Source organism: Linepithema humile, chromosome 1 (genome assembly GCF_040581485.1).
Source record: "Linepithema humile isolate Giens D197 chromosome 1, Lhum_UNIL_v1.0, whole genome shotgun sequence".
Taxonomy (NCBI): Eukaryota; Metazoa; Arthropoda; class Insecta; order Hymenoptera; family Formicidae; genus Linepithema; species Linepithema humile.
In genome coordinates, this window is record NC_090128.1 from 10,929,440 (window position 1) to 10,956,025 (window position 26,586).

Consider the following 26,586-nt stretch of genomic DNA (forward strand, 5'->3'; position numbering starts at 1 on the left):
AGACAGTTGTGGAAGCGGCTGACCTCGGTCGATGACGAAGCGAGCGATGGTTCACCGCAGCAGTTTGTTGCATCAGCTAAGGATGTATGTATGAAGCATGTAGATGTATTTGATTATGCGAAGAGAAATCAGTCGACGTTGGACGGTGCGCGGTGCGATACGTGAAGGAGCGACGTGATCCTGGACATACAGTTCATCGTACTAGCTCTCAAGATTATCAAGAGGTAGAATAAGAAAACAGATACTTGACGCGTAGTCGTATGGCGGATTATGAGCACTTTAAAGAGCGTCATCATCACCCTGCCTAAGGGACTGCCCAAAGCGATCTCGGCGAACGAATTCGCGTGCGCGACGACGCCCAGGCTGAATTTCGTCGCATCACTTTTGACAGATAAAGCGAAGATGGACGCCAGGAAGGTGACTGTCAGGCAGCAAGAGGAGGTGCACGATGATGGCGTCACGACTCTCATCAAGACCGCGGATGGCTGCGTACGCGGAAAGAAACGTCGGCTGGATCATTTAACGTGGGAAGAAAAATTGCAGAGAAAGTAAGTGAAAGAAAGATTCTCTAGCGTGCGTCATAGCTTTTCCACGAATTATTTTATGTCACAGTATTCCTAATCCTGTTCTTTCGATCAATGTTTGTCAGTTGTATCAATCAAATTTTCTGAAAACTTAATTCATGTTAATGAGGGTAATAAATTCATGTCATCTTCCAATTCTCTGAAATGCATTGAGATCTTGTTTACGATAAACAAAACATTAAAACGTGGAACTATCAAACTGACTGTTGACATTGTGTGTAGAATTTAGTACATTAATTATTAAATTGTATTAAACTCGTGTAAAATTGTGTTCCTATCGAATTTATATTGTCTGAATTATTGGCATAACTCGCAATAAATTATTAAATTTTAGCAAATTTATTAACGTTCATCCTGCATAAAGTTACATCAGCTTATCGTGACTCATGTTTTTCACTAATTAATGCTTATCTGAATTTTATTTATCCGCAATGAAGATTACATTTTTCTAAAATAAGAACCAGATGGTTTCATTTTTCACGTTAAGTGCACTGGACATTTCCCGTTTACACAGCTTGTAGATAAGCCTTATCTACCCGCAGTTACCGCAAGCGATTAATGCATGCGATTTTGTAGCGATTATTCGCAGAAATTATTTGTGTAATATTTAAAAATACGTGATGTATAATTTTTTATAAAATTTCGCAGAAATCTTTGACGAAACATTTTTTGTTAAACGCAACTTATCCTTTCGCTACGCATCGCTTTGACGCGTAATTGATCCCATTGACGTAAATCCGTCTTGCGTCATCATCGCTGAACTTTCGACTCCGGTTAATACCGGAGTGACGCGCTCCGGTGCGAATAATTGCCTCGGTGCAATAATCACAAACTTACGATTGCGTTACGTGAGAGCGACTGATTCCACGGCAGCGATTGTTTCATCATTTTCCTACCACAGATTATAAATAAATTTATGCCAATCAAGCATATCAATTACACAGCGATGAAGTCGGACAAACAGATATTGCATCACATCCTCATTGTGTCAATATATGAAATAAAATTTAATGAAAGAAAACATTTTCTATTTTAATTAAAGGGGGAACCAAATTAATTAATATTTTCTTTATTTTCGCTCTCTTAAATTCATAGAAATAATTTTTGCTGCTTTTTTATTTATACAAAGTAAGAATCATTCTTTCGGAAATAAGGAATTTTTTAATGAAATAAATAATTCAATATTGTTGTTTCTTGTCCTCTGTAGAAAGCTAAAGAACCGTATGGCAGCACAAACCTCACGGGACCGGAAGAAAGCCAGATTGGACGAGCTGATGGAGACGGTAAACACGCTAACGGAAAAGAACAAGCTGCTCACGCAGGAGTGCACAATGCTGAGGACACAGAACGAATCGCTATTGAGCGAAACAAAGAGACTGAAGAGAGAGAGGGACACGAGGACCACCATGAATGAAGATCAGCAGCAACAGCAGTACTGCTCGATGTGTCAGACTCGTGTCGGCTGCGCTGTACCCTCGCTGGGATCTGCCGTATCCCCTGACGACCCTCTGCCGCAGGGTGGGACAGCACAGCCGGCATCGTGCCTGACGCTGACGCCAGGAGCGGCCGTCCTGCTGAAGATTCTGACCCTCTACCTCCTCTCGAGGAGCTGTTTAGCGACCTCCAAAGTGACGACTACATCGAGCGACTTGAGGAGCTTGCCGAAAGCCTTCTGCGAGAAGTTACCGCTGAAATGGAAGCAAATCCTCATAGATCAAATGAACAAGTGAGTCTCGAGTCTTGCAGTCGATGCGATAACACAATTACAATTAGCAATTATCTTACTTTCCTTTGTTCGAGCCGGGTCGATAAGCGGCCATTCTATTTTAAACGCACGACGCAATATAGTCTTTTTTTTTCGAAAGTGTATATGCTAATAATTTTTCATTCTTTACGAAGTTTAAGTAGTTTTTCGAAATTTGAAATATATGTTATGAGTTCTAAATTAATTTGATACATTTTTATTTCTTTCTAAAAAAATTAATTACATGTTTATGTGTAACAATATAATGCAGAGACGTGGATGAAATATTCCGAAACGGAATTTTAAGCTCTCAACGGAACTACAAATGCAACTTCTCGATTAATTCCGGAAAAAAACAATCCGAACGTTTCATTCATTTCCTCTGCAATCGCGCGTCCTCACGATTCAGTCGTTCCCCTCTTAATGACCTGCCGAATGTGTATCGATTCGCAGGTGTCCAATAAGGAAGATTCCGTTAAGAAACCTGACCATTCAGAAACAGTGGTGGGGCAGGCATCAGAAAATGTGGAAGCCGATCGAGTTGGTGGAAGCGTAAACGGCGCTTCTTATTTACGAGGTTCAACCGATTGGCATCCCATCGTCTGCAGCACAGCGAGCACAGCAGTCGCACCGTCCACACTGATCAAGACCGAGATCGAGATCAAGGAGGAATCCGAGCCGACACCAGACCTTGAGACCGTTTATGGCACGTACGACGAGGCGACCAATTCCATCACGATTATCTATCCGGGCGAGGAGAACGGCGAGTGCGTGGGCATTCAGGAATGCGTGCAGGAGGTGGTGAGCACCGTGGAACACGGCGGCGGCAACGGCGTCTGCCACGTTGCGGACGACGGCGTTGTCGCGCGCCTCGCTGTACCCTCGAGTACGCATCTTGGCTACCCAGCACAGTTTTCACCGGCGTACACCGACACCATGTCACCCGCGATGAGCGACATACACTCAGACGCGGATAACTACGGCGTTTCCGCAAAGCTGGATTGCACCAGTCTGTCGGACGGCGGCTACGAGTCGCACGATTCTCCGGAGCCGCGTCGGTCGAACTCCCTGGCCGATCTCTGGCACGAGAGTTTCACAGAGCTGTTTCCAACGCTGGCCTGACAGTTCTCGCGAAGGCGGACCGTCCGACCAATGCCGAGCCGTCACGTCTGTGATACGTCTGGGAATTTCGCGAGAAGTAGACCGCCGCGGGGTTAACGCAGGGTTCGCGTTCGCTTAAATTATAAAAGACAAAAAAAAAGAGAGGTTCGCTCTTGGATAGTATATCGTTATAATGCGCCTTTCTGATATCATTTTTTATCTGATATTAAATAGAACTTAAAAACTTCGACTAAACTCTCGCAGATTTTTTTTATTATCAAGCAGTTTAGTGACATATTAAAGCACTTCAGGCGATAATGTCCTGCAAAATGTAAATATTTGAAAATAAATTCTCAGACACACGAAATACGTAATTGAGATCGCACGAGATGTCGGCATTAATGATAATTAAAAATAATTAATTATTATTGATTATTATTCTAACTGAATTATTAATTAGAAAAGAAATTATAGCTGTCTCGTATAAGTTATGTTAAAATGACAACGGAATCGTCTATGCAGTCGGTCTCAGAAACGAGTTTTTTTTTTCCTTCGTTTTTTTCCTCTTTATCGATTTCGATGAGTAGTCTTACGCAGCACAAATGATAACGCACCACATACTATTGGTGTTGGAGTATCGATTGCAGTAGCATATTAAGTTTCTCGCAATATGAAGCCAACTCTTGCGACGGTATAACATGTTGGCTATACGTTAGCTATAAGATTCCATATATTTTTGTATGTATATCTATAGATTCCTCTTGATTTATTCGGCGTGCAAAACGGATCCACATATTTCACACAAACACGTAGGCGATTCTCTGTATTTAATCAATTTTTTACGTACACAATTTGCAGATACTTAAAAGATTTATTGTATCTATCTATATATATATATATATATATATATATATATATATATGTATTTATTCATATTATGTATCTATATGCATTTATACATATATATCTATTATATATTAAATTTATGGTCTTTGCTGTGCAGCAGAATGCCAAATAAACCTCGAAAAAATGGCCTATTTATCGTCTTATTTATTCGATGCAGCGTCATACAATTATGCGAACTCGTTCCTTCTCTTTTTTCCTAATTCCCTCTATTATTTTCTTTCTCACATGTATAATTCGATACAGTGGGCGTCTTTGAAACTTGTAAACTTTTAATGCGGTAATATTCGTTAAAACTGATTACTCTATACGAGTGATTCTATATAAATATTTTATAAATATATGAAATTTTAAAACACTGCGTGGGAAGAGCTTTCATCAGGCAAATATTTGGCGGCAAAGGACCGATGTTGTACAAATACTTGCTCGAACGGGTAATATATATCTACTAAATATACTATCGATACATATTAGTAATGATAAACTATTATATAGCACCCTTTTCATTAATCTTTAAACGACACAATAGACTTAAACTGAGTAATTCGCAATTTATCAATTTAAACACGCAATTTAACAAGAGACGTGAACTTTCTATTGCACGTTTTGCCGTGTCTATGAATCCTCGGACGAAATTCCGTTTTTCTTTCAATGAAAATTTTATAGAAAAAAAGATTCGTCGTGATCTTTTTTTCATTTTAATGTGAAGTATTTTGACATTCCTAAAGTAAATTTCTATTGAACGGCGTTAACTGAAGAACATGATTTTATTCGCTTATATTATTTTCCGATATAATAATCTTAAAATGTACTTCGATCTCCTTTTTTCTCTGAAAGAAAATTGACTGAATTCGTCAATCTTCATTAAAAAGGGCAGTCTGCGGAGTTTTTCTAATTTCTTTACGATAATCTTTAACAATTGACATTCTATTCTCTCGATTGCACTATCCGAAGGTCAATATTTATAAAAAAATGAAAACTCTCTAAAAGACTATTTCAGGCATTGTGAGCTTTGTTTCGCGCTTTTATATAGACAATCAAAGCAAGTAAGTATATATCTTAATATGTACCTATTTCGTCAAGAGTAGTAAAACGTCACGGAAAGAGAGAGAGAGAGCGAAATCTCTCATTTCGTTATTATATTACAAAATATATATTTCGAAGATAATGAGTTATTTATCCGAAGAGCTTGTCGAAGCAACCGTGGCAGTATGGCTTGTCATTTTGTTCCTTGAATGTGCCTTTGTTCAGTTGCTTCAGACAAAACGCGCACACGAAGTGCTCGGGATGGAATTTCCGGAACATCGCTGTTATGCAGCGACCTGAATAAAAAAAAGAAGCACATTAGCATCACATTAAATCTTGCATTTCATGAAGACTCTGTACTCACCGGTAATGGGTTTGTGACATCCTGCGCATAAGGATCCTCTCTTAGCGTGGTAATGTGTCTCGCAATATGGCAATCCTTCATGATCGAAGAAAGAGCCTCCCTGAAACTTTTGTCTGCAATCCTGAAACATAAAAACGCGGATGCATTTGAGAAAATTATATAGAAATATTTGGCATGTGAGAAATATGATTTAATAATTTTATAGAATTCCGCAGACTTTATCTGGAAAACATAAAGTGTACTTTTGTATCATAGAATGAATAAATATTCCATTCAATAGATGCATCGGAAAGAATAAAAGTTACTTTGTGCATGAATATACTGTGTATATATATGTTCGAAGAAATACGTACAATATATATATATATATATATATATATAGTAAAATATATTCATTTCTACTCCAAAGGTTGAATTTTAATGTTTAATAATTATTCTTTTGATTATCTGTTTACTCGTAGAAAAGTAATAAATTGCATAATATATAATTTCTTCGAGTACTCTGTATATACGTGCACCTTGTTATTAAATATTTATAAGCATGTACAAGATGGTTCGTAATTATTATCTATTTTTTATTCTAAAATATTTGAAAAAAAATAAATAATTGAGTTATAACAATGCGACGATAGAATCAATAATAATAAAAACAATTATTTGTAAATATATTAAAAGATTATAAAAAATAGACGGTAACTCCGAACCACTGTATATATACGTTATAATATTCCTAACATTGATCACAGATTGAATGGAACTTTATGTTGAATTCAATGGCAAAGGAGCATTATTAACGTCGCTCTCACTGTGCCTTTATCAGTAAATTCTGATAAAATAAAGTGTATAGTATTTTCAGATGAATCAAATTTCTAATAGCACACATTTATCTAAGTTGCTTCGATCAATTTCATAAGTTTCTGATTGATGAAACAGCAATTATTTCCCATTCATACATTATAATATTTGGCAATTTGATGTACAAATATAAAAAAAAGAAATTACTCTAGTCAAAGAAAGTCAAATTAATCGTTCTACTTTCCCTAAAAATTATAGGGTCAATCCGATTCATCTGCCATTACTATAACGACCTATAAGGAACGTAAATAATCATTTGCGACGCCGTCGTCCGTTCAGCTTGGCCCTGACTCACTTATCGCCACAAGACGGGCGTCATGCAGCGTCTCCGAGTCGCTGTATGTGTGAAACAGCTGACTCTCAGTGTCGTGTGTGTCTTTTTGTTTTGGGGTTTTCTTTTTTTTGGGGAGGGGGGGGGAAGGGATATTCCTTTACTTCTTACATATACAATGTTAATATCTGCGCAGAATTCCTTTGTCAGGAGCTCAGCGCAATGTCAAGACGCGAACTTGAAGACAAGAACAACTAATTTGAACTTGTTTGCCAAGAGTATGCCCTGTGAGGTAAAAATTTGCGGTGTGTGTGTGTGTGTGTGTGTGTGTACATGTATATATGTGTGTGTATGTGTGTATGTGTAAAGTGTGCGTTTGCGATGCGGAATCAAGGCGATGATGATTCCGCAGACGGCGTTTTCAGCTCTCTCTCTGTCTCTCTCTCTTTCTAGTCCCAGCTAAATCTGTTGGAAAATCAGGGGGATGGCTCCGCATTCATAGAGCCAGAGGGCATACTGGGGGCAACGTATTGTGCGGGGGGTGGTTGGACGACAATAACAAGGACATTCGCGGACCCGACATCGACGCGACGACGTCTTTACGCCTCCTGCTCCTCCTCTTCCTCGTCGTCGTCCACCCCGACGCACTTGGGGCACACCGGCTGTCCCTCCATCGCGTAGAAGGACTTTCCGGAGACCGGCTTCTTGCAATCCTGCAATTGTCAGAGTTTAGCGCGACTTTTGCTCTGCGATGCTTTCTTTTTTTTTTTTTTTTTTCTTGGGTTTTTAATATGGAGAAATGAGGACCGCCGACAAATCTCGTGGCGCTTGCGCTGAAAATAAAAACTCGACGGTGAGATCAACGAGCCGCGCGAGCGCGATACCTACCCTGCAGACGAAGCAGTCCGGATGCCACTGGCTGTTGAGCGCGGATATGTAATTCTCCATAATGGCGCGATTGCAGCCGCCGCATTTCGGCGCGAACATGTCGAAGTAATCCTCGCGACAGTACGGCTTGCCGTCCCGCTCGTGGAAGCCTTCCTCGCCGAACTGCTTGCCGCACTGGGCGCAGAAGAAGTGCTCGGTGTGCCAGGTCTTCTCCAGAGCAGTCACGCATTTCTGAAAAAGAAAAAGACGGTTCGCGTCCGCATTTCCAAAATTCGAGTACTTAAGAAAAAAAAGAGTACAGATCGGTATTTTCAACAACGTTGATTATGTTCAAATTAAATATTAATATATAATTAATATTATGATTGCAAAAAAAAGAGGTTGTATTAAAATAAAACTAAAAATTGAAACATATAGATGTTTATTAGTTACTTCGTGAATATTAAAGGAGGGAAGATTCAGTTTAATTTTAAGGAAGCGTGAATAGACTCGTCTTGTTCGTTTTAAACGGATTCCAAAGGATAAAAAATTAATTTAGAAAAGGGATGAAAATACAGATTCTTTTTATTACTCTCTTTTCAACGCTCTTCGCGTCTCGTTAAAATCCTCGATTACGTCTCGTACTCTTTTCTTTAAAAGTACCGAGAACGACCGTCCCGCTTACATCGAGAATGGGCCCGTTGCAGTAAGCGCAGCGGGGCGAGAACAGATTGTGATAATCCGTCTCGCAATAAGGATGGCCCTCTCGCTCGAAGAAGTTTCGCGTGCCCAACTCCTGGTTGCAATGGGTGCACGTGAAGTGTTCCGGATGCCACGTCTTGCCCAGGGCCGTTATCACCTGTGTAGCAACAAATGTTGTCGGATTAAAGGAAATATTTGAACGTTGAAGAATTGCAGGAGCGAATCAGCTGACTGGGCTACCTGGCCCACGATGGGCTTCTCGCAGGCGTTGCAGCATCCCTTCTGAGTCGTGTTGACACCTTGGCGGCTCATGTCGGCCTGGAGATTGCCGAGCATAGAATCCAACTGATTCTGTTTGATGAACTGGCTCTCTCCCGGATGCTGCGGCTGATAGAGATGAGTGGTATGAGTCTCGGTGATGTGCACGCGGGTCTGTGTGCCCTCGGCAGCGGGCAGCGGGCTCTGCGAGCTCTTGGTGGCCTTGTTGGGCTTCGCGTACGGGGAGTCGGTCACCGTCTGGTGCTGGTGGGTGCCGCTGTTGATCTGCAACGACACGTGGAGAGTCGTAGAGTCGAGTGTGCTAACCGTCTTACCCGAGAAACTGCGACTTCAATCTTGTAGCTGAGAAAAGAAGAAAAAAAATTCTCTCAGTTTCAAGATCGATGGACCCAATTTCTCGGAAAGTTGATTCACACTCGTCGCACTGAATCCCTCAATAGTCCCCGGGAAATTCTAGGAAATTGTATTAATCGTGCACGTGTGTAATCGTGTGTGCAGAGAAGTGTATCGGGAAGTCGTTCAAGGTTGGGAGCCGATTTGACGGGCAAGGTTGAGGGAAAGGCCTCGGGTCAGGATGTCAAGTCCGCGAAATGTCGGATGAGAGTTGAGAAAAGAAGACCCACGAGATGGTAGGTGGAAGATGTCGATCGCCGCGGGCGAGCTTGCAGACTGGCCGAAAGCTCCGGGTGTTTCGGCGGATCGCGCCGCGCACGGGTGCCCCACCTCCGTGGCTTTCGTCGTCCCCTCGATCTCCCTTCTCCCGCGACCGCGGGAAAATCGGTGACGCGTAGAAAAAAAGGAGAGGAGACGGCTGGGGGAATCGGTACGGTCGGCGGCTGGGTAGTCCTCCGCTTCACAGTCGCGGAGGTTATTTTCGGAACGCGGGGAGCCAAGAATGGGCAGAGGAGTGAATTTTAACGCTCCGGTGTTTTCTGATTACGCGGTAAATCAAAGCGGTCGAACGCGATCAGGGGCAGCCTGTTATCTAGATGTAGACACAAGATGTCTTTGAACAACTTAGATTAAAAAGTTTGCGCGAAAGGAACAGTGATGCAGTGGCGAACTTTCTGAGAGGCAGATATAATAAGGACTCATTTTCGTACCGCCGTGAATAAATATTTGCGACAAGATCGAGACGGTTAGAAGCAAATTTTTGATTGTTAAAAGAATTATCTGTCGTCGATTAATAGCCACCGCGATTACCGCCGTTAATCGCCATCGGGAGTTAATAGATGAGATTTTATTTATACATGCTATGTGTATGTATATGCCTTTATTTTTATCTGCCGACAAAGTAGATTTAATCTTTTCCTATTTCCAAGATGAATTTATATTATTAGATACGCTGTGTATCGTGCCACGTGACAGATAGATCGGGTGTCGATTTTTCGATGGAACAAGTTATTTCAATGTTACGTACACAGTTATGTACACAATGCAGACGAGAAGCAACGAGAGATGAAATGTGTAGCAACTCATTCGGTACGAAATTAAACATAAAAGTGCGTAAAAAATTCCATTCAGCTTTCAGCTAACAATGAAGCCCGAAGTTTATTTGAAAATTTCGCACTCGTACGTTTCAGCTTACACACCAGCATGCGTAAAGCTGAAAGTTCGTATACCGAAAGAGTTACTCAACCCTTGAAGAAACGGCATTTGCTTCAATACGTTAAAACACATAATTTTGAATTTTGACAATTATGAATACTATATGTTTCAAACGAATAATTTAAATATATATTTCTTAGCAAAATAAATGTCATACATATTTCATTAAAAGATGAAAGTGAAAGTTTTCTTCAGCCTTTCTTTCAGGGTCGCGTTACCATGTTACATAGTTACGTGATGTGTACCTTGAACTCGGAAAGCGAAGCCATTAGGTCGTCCAGCTCCTTGGTGGCGTTACTTGCGGTATGACCGTTAGGGTAACTCCTCTGGATCTCGGTTCGACTCAGCGATCCGTGCTGACTAGAGGGATAGCCGTCGTATACCGGCTGTATCTCCGTCGACGTCTCCTGTATGGTGACCCTCACTTTTCCGTCAGCGGGGTAGTCTCTATTTAGGGAGGGTGACAGCTCCGTTTTATCGAACGCGAATTACCTCGGGGATTGAAATCCCGTTAACCCTTTGTTCAATAATGTTCAATAAATTTTTAATACCTCCAAAATGTTGGTATGATTTTTTCGATGACTCCAATTTTGCTGCGATAAAACAAAGGGCTAATTGCTGGTGAGATTCACGATCGAAATCTGAACTCGCCAAAATTGCAACGATCTCAATCCCGGAAACGCAAGTTGAGAGCTGGATGTTCGTTTGAAAGCGATTTGTTTAATGTACAGCTCGCATTGCGTTTTGCAAATTAATTTGCGCACACACAGAGAAAGCTCACCCATTAGGCACGGCGGTGCTTAGCTCTTCGAGCAACGAATCGACGGTGGGTCGGGAGGCTGACAGGCTACTTGGGGAACGGAGCATGGGGCTGGTCGCACCTCCGTTAATCCCCGCTGTAGACACGCGACTGTCTACAATCATCAAGACATTTGTGCAATAAATCGCTCCTGCGAAATTTTTCCTTCCCAAACGGTTTGCCAATTAAAGAAAAAGAGAAACAGAAACTATTCCAAAATATAAATTTTAAAGATATTATGACGAGTGTGAAACCAATGCCTGTTCTATTTCATTGGCTCCCCTTGATGCTATTCTTTAATATTATTTGTTAAATAATTAAGAAAAAAAATTATTGCCCGCCGAGTGAGATCAAATAAAGAATAAGACATCGGTATCTCCACATTCGCGTTTGGAAAACTTAGTTCGTGAAAGGGATTTTATTTAATCACGAGCTCATAAATCGTTTCAAAAGAGATTTTTGTTCGCGAGAAATGGATTCTAAGAAATAATCGTAAAGCTTCGTTTATAGATAAAAAAAAACTGGCCGCTCGGAAAGGATTTAGAGTTCAGAATGAAGAGCCAACCTCTTTCTTGATAGTGAGCATTATAGCGTGCATTGCTCAGATCTTGCAGGAGGGTGTCCAGTTCGGAAAGATTGTTATTGAGGGAGGGCATCTTGCTGCCGGTGATGGACTGGGTGTAAGACGCGCTTCCGGTTTTACCGATGGTTTCTTCTATCGCCTCGCGATTCTGATAAGTCGGCTACAACAATTAATTTTACACACTGAAAGGAATTGTCTTGTAATTACATGGAAGTTAATAAAAAAATCGGCGCAAACATTGCTAACTGTTGTATGTATAACAAATTGTTTCTTAATCTAATTTTTCCTTTAACTATTGGTAAAATTTAAAAGCGGTTAAAGAAATTGACACGACATCAAAGAATTTCGCTAAATGAATGGATTACACGAAAATGACTTGAGCGACAGCTGCACAATTTTCTGCGTTCCCCTCCAGGTGTTCTTGGCTTGTTAAGCGACAAAAAGCGATGACCTGCCAAGTTTCCGTGCATTATTATTTAGAACCGTGATGTCACTAGAATCATTATGCGATGCGTGTGGAACATCGTCAGTACGAGGAGGAGTTTTACGATGCGAGTTTTTAGTTCCGACAGTCAATTTTAGAATGCTTTTAGCCACGGTAAAATGTTCCAAAAATATTGTCATAATATCGCGGATTGAATAAATGCCGCTCACAATCGGAATAAATAATAAATATTGTTGCAAAATAATATCAGATTTCAACAAACAAGATTGATAAAAAAACTGATGCAAAATTTATTTAAATTTACATTAGTTTTATTATCTATCGTGCTTGCAATAAAAATGCAATTTCTGATAAAATAATAATCGTTTAAACAATGAACCATATAATTGCAGAAATAAAAATAATTTATAAAACATGTGCGTAAAATAAATTTATACAAATATAATTAAGTTGACTAGATATGTTATAATCTATATATAATTAAATTTATGTAGACTACAATCCATATATTTATTCGTAATATATTTTTGTATCTTTGTTCAAGTCAACATCGAAGGTATCAAACGTTTTAATGAGTACACTAAAGATGTTCCAATTGCGAAATCGGCGGCCTGCACGTAGTCCGTTCAGTCTTGTTTACCAAAATTATATTTAATACTTGACGTCATGCTAATCGACGGCCAACTACGAGAGACGCGGCCATTCATAATCATAAATTGAGGCCTCTACGAGTTTTTGAAGAGGATTCGTAAATTATGTATGAATAAGATAGCGCAATCGATCGGTCTCTAATGATCCCATGTGAAAAGAGAACAAGTCATCACTTCATGAGTCGCGTTATCTGTTTCCTTCGCGCTTTTAACATAATTGCCAACCACGTTTTCTACATTGCTGCCCATTAAAAAATTATTTTTAAAAGGGATGAAATTTCATATCGCAACAATCGACTTTTCTTCCGTCGTATAATGAGATTAGAATAATCTGTCAAATAATTTCCAAAAATAATAGACAAATTGCAGTCGAGTTTCAAAACAAAAATTAAAATAAACAAAATCAGCCGGATTTATCGTTCGCGCGGCTATATTTTTTTTGCAATAAAGTATCATTACGACGCGTCCTGCTGGATAAAAACTAGGTTACACACTGAGTTGTCAGTCTAAAAATATCTGCGGTAACCCAGCAGAAACAAGTTAGCAAGACGTATCGGCGACTTAGCGGCGAATTTCGACTATTAAAGAGGTTGGATCCTTCGTGCGACGTCTTCGCACAGGATATGTCACAACTGGATGACTCCTAATTATCGGCGAAAGATTTCTTAACAAATCAACAATCAATCTATCGTTAATGAAAATTCAAAAGTTAGTCGAAAACTTGAGAAAATTACTTCGCTTCCTTCGATTTTTCAGCCTGTGACATTGAATATTAAATTTTTAATGACACAAGTAAATAATAAATACCGTTTAATTTTTTTCGTCAAAAAATTCGATCCAGATTTTTCACAAAATTTTCCCAGGAATATGTAAAATGATACTCGCGGAAAATTTCGCTTGTTTCTCGCATTCAGGACATCACGCGTCTAACATATGTGCAGCCACGATTCGTTCCGCTCACGCGCCCGCGTTGTTACCGCGCTCGGCGGAATTTATGCAACGGGCTGCATTTGCAGCTGCAAATCGTCTGGAATCGTACGCGTGTAAGCGGGCTAAAATTGCGCGTGTCAAAGAGAAAGCTCAACAGCCGCGACCTTCGGCAAAGAAGCAAATTTGGCACTCAGTCGTAATTCTGTGAGAAATGTTGTTATCATTGTCGACATGTCTTGTAAACGTTATTTAGTAACGACTATATTTTCGCGCTTGACAGTATCGGGACAGCATCGACTAACAAAACTTAAATCGTTCTCAACCAACAGGAAACTATCGGTAGAGTTGCAACATTTTTGCCGCACTATAAATAATAAATAATCTGTGACAAAAAGTTAATAATTAAAGAATTTATAACGTCATCAACTGAATTAAGTTGTTAAGTAAATTAATTAATTATCAAAGTGTTTTAAAAAACAAAAGAATGGCAACAAGTAAAAATGTTATTTTTGTGGAAATTGTAAAATTTTGTGGAAATTATTTTTGAGAAATTTTAAGAGATTTTTGCAATATATTTTTTACTTAAATAAGCGTGTACTTATAATATTTTTTCATCGAAACTTCTTACACATTCAATTACATCATGCGTATATTTCACAAAACAGATTTGCAAAAATACATTTTGCCTAGTTAATGTCGCAAAAATAGGTCTCGGACTCCCGAAACTGGATCACGTCGCACGATCCAGCATCCGAGAATGACGACTGTAGCATAAACACGACGACAGATCGATGCCACTTTCCGAGAAGAGTAATGCGAGCGACGCGATTTATACGAGTACGTCGCGATTTGTTAAACGTGCAATTTGTTGGACGACTGCTAGTAATTTCGAATATCGCGACTCGTCAGTAATTTAAAACAGTCGATTTTCTCTTAATCCTTTAAAAATATTTAAAAAAAAAAAAACAAAAACAAAACTGTTAGCTAAAAACTAAATACTTCTTCGCTTTTACTTTCGTCTTCTACAATTTTTTCTGCAATTTGCGATGCGTTAAAGACATTCTACATTTCAATTCATTCTACTCATTTTACATTTCAATTTTAATTTTTGCATACAGATGAATGATCGATTGCTAGCTATAAAAATTGCGTGATATTTACGCATTTCTGAACGCATGAAGCTATGCATGAAGCTATGCATGTAGCTCGGAGTTACAGCGATGTGGTTTTTTTTATTGTTAGCAAAGCGCGATTGACTCGACCGTATTCGTCGCAAATTTTGCGACGATAGTTGCGACACAAGTCGAGAAGCATGAATAATGAAGACCGTGCTGTCTTACGCTGGACGAAGATCAATAGGACGGACGGGGAATGTAACAGGTGTTATTTTCCCGCGGAAAACTCAGAACGCGGAAACGCATAATAAATGCGTCACGATTCTATGCGAAACACTTTCTTACAGCCCGTGGAAAATATTTCTTTAGACACCGCGTGTTTATAACAGCGGTATAAGCGATAAACTTCTATTTTTCACTCGAACATCACAATATTAATCAATTTCAATTCTTTCACGGATGAATAATAAAAAAAATTCTAATATTTATTATTTCGCAAAAGTAAGATATATTCATTTTTAGATGTAAAATATAACACGTCAGTTTATAAAAAAATAGTATAAATTTGTGAAAAAAGATGTTTGCATTTAAGAAGTTACTTTTCGCAGAGACAGTTTTCAATTAATTAAAAGTTGACTTCGTAAATTATTTGTGTGTTCTTAATTGTAGCAATTTTTTTGTTGATTTATCGCCATGGAAATCAAGTTAATTAAAGTTTCTGTATATTTATACATCCTCTGTATCTTTTGTCCAGGCAAAATAAAAAATACGAGAACATATAACTCGAAACTCATCATCGATTTACACACGATTCGCGTCTACCGCGAACGTTCGACGTTTTGCGGCTGTAGTGATGCTTCGAGCAGTCAATTTTAGACACGATATTGATTCTAATTTTGACTTCGTCGTTGCGTCACAGTTATTTCCGGTAGTAGTTTATAACTTTCAAAATTTTTTTAAAACAACCGATAGTTAATGCGAGAAATATTGTATTGACCGCATGAAAAAATTGTAATTACTAAAAGTTTAGTTTTATAATAAAAGCAGATTGTATTGATTTTGTTCTTCAACGTAAATAACTTTGTGTTTAAACATATTCGTGCTTATTATATGGTCGAAAAATATTTTAAAGCGCCTGTCGATCAAATAATTATTCTGCAAAGTCTCGCTAGCAGAATTAATGCGTTTGCAAAACAATCTAAAACGACAAATAAAATTTATTACGAATCTACACAAATTGATAAAAAAATAAACAATCTAAATTATATTTGAAAAATAATCGCTTGCATTTTGATGGTAATGTTTCTTTCAAGAACATGACGTGTCCTAAAGACATCCACAATTTAAATAACTGTTTTTGAAAGTAAAAACGTCGATAATTTTGAATTGAATCTGTTCTGATCATGAACATCGATATTAATAATATTTGTGACCCTGAAAACCAGCAATTAAAAGATGTCGACAAGACTACATTATATCTTGCCAGACATCGTATCGACATCGACGAAGAGGTTTATTTACGGAATCCCCGTGTGTCATGCTTTCGCGACCATGACGACGGATTGCTCTATTTTGAGAAGTTTTATGTACTGGAATCGCAAAGTGGCGTTAGTGCCAAAAAGTTAATTTTGAATAGCATCCGACGAGAGTCCCATAAGATTAAAAATATAAACGTAAAGTTGAAAAAAAGAAATTACCGATAACATATATAACAAATGTGTTTAATATTTCAAAATTTCCACAGAAACAAATCTTTTGTTAGCAATTACAATCCTTTACGTAATAATAATTAATTGATCTTGCTTTCATAGGCTTGCCGAAAATAGACGAGAGTCATTTCTTTGTTTGTTTTTCACGATACGATCAAGAGTATCGAAATATTCCAAACTGGCGAATGTGCCTTTGGCACCAGCATCGTTTTGCACTGGCGATTTACATTTAGTGAAACACGGCGAGAATTCAATGTGAAATCGAGCGATTGCCGCCGAACGACGGCACTTGGCGCTATCTGGCGAACCACGTTCAAGCAACGCAGAATTTCTCGACCTGGCCGATAAACCATCGGCGACATTCTGTCTCATCGTCGGGAGCAGTTACCGTTCCACGATTCCTAATTGATTTTAGCATTTCACAAGAGGATCTTACATATCTCATTAAATATTTCCACTTAATTTGATTATATATAGACGCGAGATAACAACTTAATCACTATTAGATCAGCTAATTAATCCAAAAATAATTAAACATGCACAGAGTGCGGTATATATTTTCTCGCTGGCCACAGATATTTAAGTTTGTGCCAGACGAGATAAAGAGAGGCACTCTTCCAGATTATTAATGCTCTGATTGGGATTAAGAAAATCGACATACCGATTGCGGCGGCAACGGCGAGGTCCGATTGTCGTAAGATCTGTACCCGGTGGTCACGTGGGTGCGTGCGCCGTTCAGCGATCCGTAACCGGGTGTCGCATTACCGCCGACGTGATTTCCTTCCGTCGACACGGTGTTCTGCAGGTCCGCCAGTAGAGCATCTGAAAGCAAATTAGTCGATTAGTTAATTAATCATATTAATCTATCGTCGGATTAATTTACTGCCTTCAATTACAGACGAAACGCTAAAGGTACAGATTGAACTGATTTTCGACAAGATTTGAACTTCGAGAAAAAAACTGGCGTATGATTTTTCACATTATCTCATTCCTAAATTTATCAAAGAATCTCCACTATTTCGAGCTCACTCCATACAATTTTGTTTATGTCGGCGTTCATCATTTAGTGGATGGGAACTTGCCGAGTTCTTCACGCATCGCCATTGTATATACCAAGTGATAAGTAAAAACGATTATTTTATTTCCTGTTTATTATCCTCCTCATTGAATTAATAGTATATTACAATGTAAATAAAAGTTTGTCTATCGTGAGCGATCGATCAAATAATCGACTCTTCGAAATTTTTATTAATTATCACGTGTTAAATGTTAATACAATTAATGTATAATAATCTTAAGCAAAATAATGTGACAAATATCGATAATGGAAAATTTTATTTCACGAAAGTGAACTGATACGCTTTTATTGAGTCGATCACGCTCACTTAATTTCGAGCTGGCGTATGTAAAAAAGGAAATGTCGTGACATTGTTTCACGATGACGCCATACCCGTTGCTTCGCTGCCGTCCTTGGCGGACGTATAATCGTCACGACACGTTTAATTTATTTAATCTGAAAGGTAGAAGATTCTATTTGTGGAATCAATCACGCGTTTTTAACATCGAAATTTACACGAATAGAAAATCCACGTGTAAATAACAAACCATAAATTCTCACATTTGCAATAAATATAAAATATCTTCATACAAATGTATTTATTTTTATCCTACATTTCATATATTTCGTTTTATATTTTACAATTAATTATATATTTAATATAAAAAATGTAGAGAAAGAAATAAAAAAAAGTTGATTGGTGCTGTGAAAAAGCAGGAAAACAAAATAAACATTTCACTATTACATTTGCATGAGAAAGCTGCGACATAGATCGAGAAAGGCTGTGGATCTGCATTGTTGTAGATTCGTATTCTTTTGCGATCTACGTCACAGTTGATATCTCACATTTTTAATTGTGAAAGAAATTGTGAATTTATCTTACTAAATTTTCGCCAAATCGTCTATTGATAAAAAATTTCATATAACTGAAGAAGAATCACCGAAGAAGCTGAGGAATGTCTTTGAGAAGTCTCTACACGTCTTTTAATTTTTGTTTGTCTTGTCTGTTTGTCTAGCTCGCCGTCTGGGGTCCGGATACCAGAGAAATATGCATTTACCGAGAGTGACGAGGTTACTAACGGCCTTGTCGTGATTGTACACCTGGTACATGTTCTCCTCTTCAGGCGCGCATCGTGTCGTTTCCATAGTGAAAAATTACCGGTCACGACACACGACACACCCACTATTTCAGGAACGTTGAACCCCGCGAGCGGCCGAGCGCGCGAGTTTCAGGCACCGACTTCGGCGAGTTTGGCCGGCAAAAATGCGATACTCGGGGAGAAAGTTTGCGACCAAGAGCAACTCCGCGAAATCCCGGTGGCCGCGAGACGAGACTCTTCACCGTAAGCGATTTTTTTTCCACGAAACGGCCACCTCGTCAGCAATTTTGCCTCGAGCGTGTGAAACTGTTGCAATTATAAAAAGAATGGAGTTATGACAAAATAAATAATTACTGGAAACGTTTGCGGACAATTATACGTGCAATAATTTTATTTTTTTAAATATATTTTAATGTATAACAAGAATATTATATCGAAAATGGCGAATTAGTTCACCGAAAGGGAATAAGAAAAATGAAGCAAACTGAAAGTACAGCGCTCCATCGAAAACTGGCGCCGATAAGAAATGTAAAGTTTATCAAGCATCATAATCTACAAATTTATCTCGGCAGCTTGTCGCACCAATTGAGTACACATCACTATCGTCAATATTATTATCTCTTCGTCATCATGCTGCAGAGTGCGCGTTGCGAATTAAAACTTATATATAATTTAAAAACAAAATGCACCGTAAATCGATGCCAATATATTGGATAATTATCGAATCAATCGCCCGACTCAAAATTCGAGTCGGTAAAAAATGAATCTCTACATCGTCGTCCACGAAATTTTTCCACATTTACCTCGAACGGCTCGCGCTTTTCTCTCAACACTTATTCGGATAACTTTATTCCGATTTTCCGCGCGTCTCCGCGTGAAAACTCGAGGGATCGCACGCGGCAAAGGAACACGGCGCGCGTTTAACGAAGCGAGCGTGCACGCGTGTGCGAGCATCGACAGAACGGTACTGATTGTCATTGAAGTTTGCGGGAAAGCGATAGCATATGAGCTGGAGCGAGGCAGCCTGGAGAGGAGGAAGGAACTCAGTGTACACGCGGCAAGACGATATAGTGGGGCATTCTCGTTCGGCGGAAGCTGCAGTGTTCAGAAGAAACGGACGAGCTTAGGGCGGCTCTGGTTTCACGACGATTACGGTACGGGGAAACCGATTACGAACCGAGCACAAGCACGCGGTAACTTCGAGGAAACTGCAGCTGGGATCTAAAAGAGACGGCATGTACAGGATGTGTCAAAAACAAGTACATGTTCATTTAATGATAAATTCTCCGAAAAATTTGGGCTCAATTTTTCCTCAGCGAGAATGTTGAGGCATCGATAGTTTTCGAGTTACGAGCAATTGTGAAAGAATCTCTCGCGAATTAAATTTCAAGGCGGCAAATAAACAACAGAGTTATATTCCTCAATTGATTTCAAGTGGACTTTGCCTTGATAGAATCTTAATTTGAAGCTCGATTATAAAGATATATAATTTTTGAAATTAGAAAGGCATGCGATAAATAATGATCTTGTTCGATTTTTCTTGTTAAAAAAATTCGATTCCTAGTCTATCAGACAATCTCTCATTGAGAGAAGATACGTTTGTTTTGGAACATCCAGTATAGCCTCTCGCTTTTTCTATAGGAATTTAGAAACTTAACTTTCTTCAGTTTGTTACAAATATAGTCATAAAATTTTAATTTAAATCACTTTGAGATAACAAGATATTTAATGAGAAAAATGAAAAAAATTTAGGGAAACTTCAACAATTAACTTCAACTATTTAAACAAAACTGAATCAATATACAGTATATCCATTTTTTTCTACAGAGAAATTTACAAAAATCCATTTTCCAATTTGAAATAAATTTTGCTTTGACAAAATATAAATTTTTACTTAATTAATGGTATCGCAAGCGTGAGAATCAGTTTATTATAGCTTCGAAAAAAAATACGAAGACGTCTTTCATATTTAAGTAGCTGGGTGAACTAATCACTTAAAGTGCTTCAGGCACTTTAGTTAGGATAGCAAATATTAATACAGTATTCGGTTGATCCGCACACATTCTAGATGGCAGGAGAAGGCCAAAATATTAAAGCACAAGCTCTGACGTAAAAGCTCTTAACTTCTTCTAAACATCGTAAAATATGAAGCTTCGGCATTCTTTGTAAGCCTACAGCTTTGTTCGCGGTCAAATATACGAAATATCTTACAATTAAAAGTGTGGTCAGCAAATATATATACGTTCTTTCGCATAAATGGGCCAATTACTATAGTGATGTAACTCGATAAAGTCGCGTGCATATCGCATAGCGTGTCTCGTTGAAGCTGGTGACGTTTCCTTAAAGCCCGACATACGCGCCTGTCAAAATAAAAGCAGCCTGCGTGATTTAGATTCATCGTGCATATTTCTGTGCGCGTTGCACCGCGCGCCTTTGCGCCGCTAATGCAATCTTTTTTGCCTGAGCAAAAAAGCATCGCGGGAGCTACGGAGTTGAGCAATCGTCTGAATGGGACTTTAACACTGGCACGGAGCCTGCACGGAGCTTATCGAGGTCTATTTTGCACGGGTGATTCATACCGCGGAGAGGAGTCGGACATCAATATCGCGCGTACCGTGAGCGCGTAAACGCAGCCGTATCTTGCGTAAACCCGCGAAGAAGAGGATGGAAGCGATGACGTTAACTATATCGCCGCGACCGTTTCCCCTTATTACCGCAATATAAATTCCCTTCAATCTGAATTACTCACGGAAACTCGTCTAATCTCGGTCACTGCGTAGCGTCGACTGGACTCGCGAAAATGAAAAGAAAAAAAATCACGTTAAGAGACAAATACAAAAAGCAATAGCTTGCAACAATTTAAATCTCAAATTGAAATTTTCTAAAATGTTCTCTATATTGTTTATCGAACAGAAAATAATCACATTGAATTATAATTCATTTTTTATTAAGTAGAAAGTGGTGAAAAATGAAATAAGATGATATTTGCACAATAATGAATAAGTGATAAAGCGGATGAGCCTATATTTAGACATCGGAGAGATGCGTGTTACGGGATGTCTTGTCGAAATTGGAATTACCGAGTCGACACTTGGGCGAATACTTACTAACGTATTGCTCCCACCGTGCATGACGTTGAATCGTCGCCAGACGAACCGGTGAAATCGGTGAGACCGGCCTCATCACATCCGCCATTTTTGCGCGTTTTCAAGAATCTCACGCCGGCACTTTCTCTACACGAGGAACGACGACATGTGGGGTAACGCGAGATACTTTTTATGTATGAAATGGCCAATAAATCGCTGCGCCGAAAATAAATTCGCAAATTTGATGCTCGATCTATCAAGTTTTATTATGTGTGCTTTTATATTATGCATTAAATATATCACTATATTCACAAAAAAAATAAACTGTAATCAAAATATAAATCTTTTTATTCGACACATAAATCATCATTAATTTTTATTGTCATATCGATGTATGCAAATTGCTTTCCGCAGAAACAATTTCGGGCCATTCCATACAAGCGCGCAATCTCGCGTAATTTCGCGTTTCAAATTATATTCGTGGAAGCCAAAACAATTTTTGAAGATTTTTTCATTTTTTTTTTAATTGTACGAAATAATTGTCCAAATTTTTATCGATATCGGTGCTTGAATTGAGGTTCTCAAATATTATTTCGCTAACGAGAAAATGACGAAAAATGTGCAACGGAAGGCAAAAATAACCGATGATGATCCGAGAGTGTAAACAAGCGAAAAGATTGTCACGCCAAAAATGTACGCCGCACGTTATCGATAACGATAACCGCCGCCTCCGTCCAGATTCTCTGTAAATCACACGCGAACTGAATCCGCCACGCCGTATGTTGTGCTCTGACTTCACTCTGGTCGCTTGAGATAAAAATAAACCTCAAATTAGAGCAGAACTAGCGCGACTCGTTCTAGCTGGACCAAACGACACCTTAATCCCACTCCAGAAGGCAGCTGTAGTTAATTTCCGAAGATCAAATAACATGCAACGCCTCCACACAACGCGTCTTTCCTTTCTCGATCTCGCGACCGTGATCGCCCAAGGAAATAGCGTATCTCGCGTACGTAATCGCAAAGAAAATATGGACACTTGGCTCCGTAATATGAAATACCTACAATACAGTGGGGATCAAAAAATAATGAGAAACGTCTGAAACTTATGATAAAAGAATATTTGCAAATACGATCGAATACAAAATCGCCTACTGATGACGAAAGTTAATATTGGAAGAATTAAGCAAAGAATATCGAAATTATATTTTATTCTTTTATTGACATTCCAAGAATTCCAGCGATGCTTTAGAAACAAAGAAGATGAGAGCAGTCGTGTAATCCGAATACTTCGGAAAATGAAATAATAAACCGATCCATAGACAAAGAGAGATGCCTATTTCGATACTCATTTATCTGACAATAAGTGGAGCTTCGAGAGAGATCTGGATTTATTGAGTCAATCAATTCTCGATTGCGTTTATGTAATAATGTTCGAATGAAGACGAAGATGAAGATTTATAGACGAGTTGTCTATAAATAACGATGATTCTTTTAATAGTTTGAAAAAAAAAACAAGATTTAGTTGGATTTCAGCTCATCTCAAATCCCTGAGATTAATCTTATCCAGTTCTTCAAGAAATAAATGTAATCACACCTGCCGTCTATAAATAATAAAATGGAACAACGCCACTAGCGGAGTAATTGCGTCTCAAGTGGGCGGACTATTGTCACGGTCGAAAGGTCGTTACTGAAGACGAACAGGATTGACAAGCTTCTATCACCTCGACGAGGTTCGTTATCCCGACGACACGTCGACGGAATCGGGCACGTGGAGCGGTCACGGTCACGTGTACGCGGATTCGGCGAGATGATTCGCGGAAACGGAGATGGAGATGATCGATCGGCTCCGAATGTCTGGCGAGACCAGACGGAACTGGCACCACGTGCTGTTGTTGCCGCCGCGCGGCTGCTGCACTTGCGAAATCTCTGTTACGTGAAGTCACCCTCCCCTCGGCTTTTTATCTCTCACCCCACCAGCAAGATCCTCCTTCAATACTCTCGTGTGTATCGCTAAATTTTTACGACAGTTCATGTGTGATTAAAGTTGATGCACGATCCAATACACGATGCATCGATAGAAAATTATATTATCTATTATTGAAATAGAAATTTTGCGTGCTACTACATATTAGATCAAAGTGACTTGGCAGTCTAAGTGCCGATATAGTTCTCTTGATAACAAAACTGATCATCGCGAGTGGTGATCCGACCTGGAAAATATTCGGAAGAAGAACGATCGATAAGAGATACCCCTTGCACTTTGATTGCAAAACACACCCACTGCAACCGACACATGCAAACACTGATGATTAGATTCAAAATAATTTTGGCAAAGTACCGACGCGAATTAAGCGAATAATAAACTGAGCCTATGTTTAACAATATTTTACATAATCGTAGACGAGAAACCAAAATACATAAAAATATAAAATGCAATTCAACATTTACTCAATATTGTGTATTCTTTCTTTAAGAAATGTTTTTTTTTTTCAAATATTTATTTCCACCAAGCAAAGAGTAAAAAACAAAAATTGCTGACACAAAACCGCTGCAGGCACAGAATAGAATGCAGAATGGCTTTTTCGCGCTGATTCCGCGGACAGAAACTTTTTTCACCGGTTACTCGGTCAATCGATCGACTACTATCCAAAACGGCCGAGTGCACGATTCTTTATCGCACCTTCCTACATATTTGCGTCGCGGGCGCGCACGCGAGGAAGCGTAGGAAGTGGAAACACAGGCTGACCTCATATGGAAGTGCGGATCCCCCGAGGACTGATCGAGGAAGAGGAGATACCTACGCGCTCGCAGGCATTCGCGTTCACCTTGAATCTGATGCCGATCGATCGTCAAGGAACACGCGCACGCATTGTCGTAGTAATTTCAAAGCTAATCATAATGCGGATGTAACTGTTAATCAGAGATCGATCAAAGGAACCGATTACGGGAGGAGTCGATTACATCACGTCCGAAGTGATCGATCGCGAAGCGATCAGATCTTGCATACCTAATCGCAGATCTAGATGACTGATATGTTTTCCTTTGTACGTGCTTAAAAATCAGAAACTTCATTTCGTCTCAAGAGTCGCACCATTTGCATCTGCCTGTCTGAGTTAATTAAGAAAATATCTCAAATTCGATAACGGTATCCTTTTATCAGAATTGCAGATTTTTAAATCCCTCAAAACGATTTCTGTGATTAATAGTAAAATGTGAAAAGTGAAATCTTAAGTGTGAACTGGCATAATTTTTGTGTAAATTTTTTAAACACTTAACAAAATTTATACCTGTCAAAAGTAAATAAAGAAAGTAAAAAGCGATAAAAGCATCGCGACTTAATGCAATATTCTAAAATTTGTTAATCAAATAACGAAAGCTTCTCAGAAGAAATTTTGGTCACGTTTCTTGATTGTTTTTGCACAATAGGAGTTAATGTATTAAGAAACGTCAAACTTACATCCAGGGGGCGAGCCCTTCTTTATGGTGATCCTATAAGGCTGATAAGTGTCGCCCGGCTCTACCTTGCCGTACATCGTCCGATCCATAGCCATCTTTTTCTACTTATACACAGACACAGGCACCCACACAGTATTCCGAGGAAGATTGGGCGCGCGTGCGTACGAACATACACGTGTTCACTCACGTGGCCGATCGGCAAGCAAAAGATGACATAAGCTTGGCCCTTCCCGGAGAACGTAATTACGGTACTCGACGTTGCGTGACGGCGAATTGATGGTAATTTAGCGGATTAGCGCAACGGGAGACGTCACTTCCGAAACGGCGCGAGGCCAATTTTTCAACTGTCAGTTTTGTAAAATGCGAGGATTAATAGCAGGGAAAGGTTTTGTTGCTCCATCAAAGTTTGGACTATGTTGCAAAATAAAAACATTTGTAAAAATATACGTCAAAATATATTTAAAATTAATGATTAAAAAATTCTCTTTTTCCTTCTAAAATCAATTGCAAGGACACGATGAACTTTGCAAAATATTTGACTACTAGCTTTTGTGACTAAAGGATAACGAACTCTAGAATATTTAGAAGTAAGAATATAAGGAAGAGGAAGAGTGGACGAAGCGTCTCGAAGCACTGTAGTGAGCGAAATGATTTACTCGACGGTTCAACGGAAGAGGTTTGACCCTTGACTGTGTTAGTAAGGTTCAAGTGGACCGCAGATTATTTTAGAATACTAATTTTAACACTGTGCAAATTTTATTCAAGCCACCTCGAGAAGCTCTCTTCGAGCGAATCAATAAATCAAAGTAATATTCAGTGGAACACGTTTAAATTATTGAATACATAATTTCGAAAAATCCCACAAGAGCTGATTACCATAAATATTTATCTTACTTCACCAACGCAATTGAGACCTAATTACGACCTCTCTTTCAAAGCTTATAATTTCCAAGAAGAGCATTTTCCAATTAACGGACGCAATGCTTAAGGCGAGCAATGTTTAAAATTAAGAATCGACTCGACAAGAAGATTGCAAGGGAAAAAAAAACACGCAATTATATTACGCACATGTTGTACTACACTATACCACTGTTCAAATAGAATTTAACAGCAGTAGAATGAAACACGGCGGCGTCCCCGTAACAAATTATCCGCTTAATCGTCCGGGAGGACGATTCGCCGCATCGACGCGAAATTTCGGAGTAACGAAGCGACGCAACCGATGAAAACGCGTAAGCACCCGCGTCACAGACGATGTGCACACGGAAAATTTGTCGCGACTGCACGATTACAGACGTGCGCGCGTGTGGCTCTTTTGGCGACTTTGGCTTGCCGGCTTACAAGCGCCGGCG

The 26,586-nt window shown here is 39.1% G+C and overlaps 2 protein-coding genes across 6 annotated transcripts in view; one reads left to right on the top strand and one right to left on the bottom strand.

Moving 5' to 3' along the window:
• Xbp1 (X box binding protein 1) lies at positions 1-4,466 on the top strand. The gene is given in 4 exon segments (XM_012375585.2): positions 1-548; positions 1,792-2,116; positions 2,119-2,310; positions 2,782-4,466. Coding segments are annotated over 4 exon segments (1,464 nt in total). The 5' UTR covers positions 1-270; the 3' UTR covers positions 3,451-4,466.
• Positions 3,996-26,586, bottom strand: part of Pax (Paxillin) — a 25,478-nt gene continuing 2,887 nt past the window's right edge. Inside the window, exons 1-11 of one of the 5 annotated variants that reach the window (XM_012375574.2) lie at positions 23,500-23,643; positions 21,800-21,925; positions 17,197-17,357; positions 11,669-11,846; positions 11,086-11,218; positions 10,550-10,751; positions 8,658-8,960; positions 8,401-8,574; positions 7,737-7,967; positions 5,723-5,843; positions 3,996-5,654 (exon numbers count right to left, since the gene is read on the bottom strand). In XM_012375574.2, the coding sequence (XP_012230997.1) occupies positions 5,509-5,654; positions 5,723-5,843; positions 7,737-7,967; positions 8,401-8,574; positions 8,658-8,960; positions 10,550-10,751; positions 11,086-11,218; positions 11,669-11,846; positions 17,197-17,357; positions 21,800-21,887 (1,737 nt within the window). In that variant the 5' untranslated portion in view covers positions 21,888-21,925; positions 23,500-23,643 and the 3' untranslated portion in view covers positions 3,996-5,508. Of the gene's footprint in view, positions 5,655-5,722; positions 5,844-6,954; positions 7,562-7,736; positions 7,968-8,400; positions 8,575-8,657; positions 8,961-10,549; positions 10,752-11,085; positions 11,219-11,668; positions 11,847-17,196; positions 17,358-18,650; positions 18,999-19,495; positions 19,644-21,799; positions 21,926-23,499; positions 23,644-25,235; positions 25,428-26,586 lie in introns of those variants that run through there. The other 4 variants (XM_012375573.2, XM_012375570.2, XM_012375576.2 and 1 more) reach the window with 4 other exon arrangements.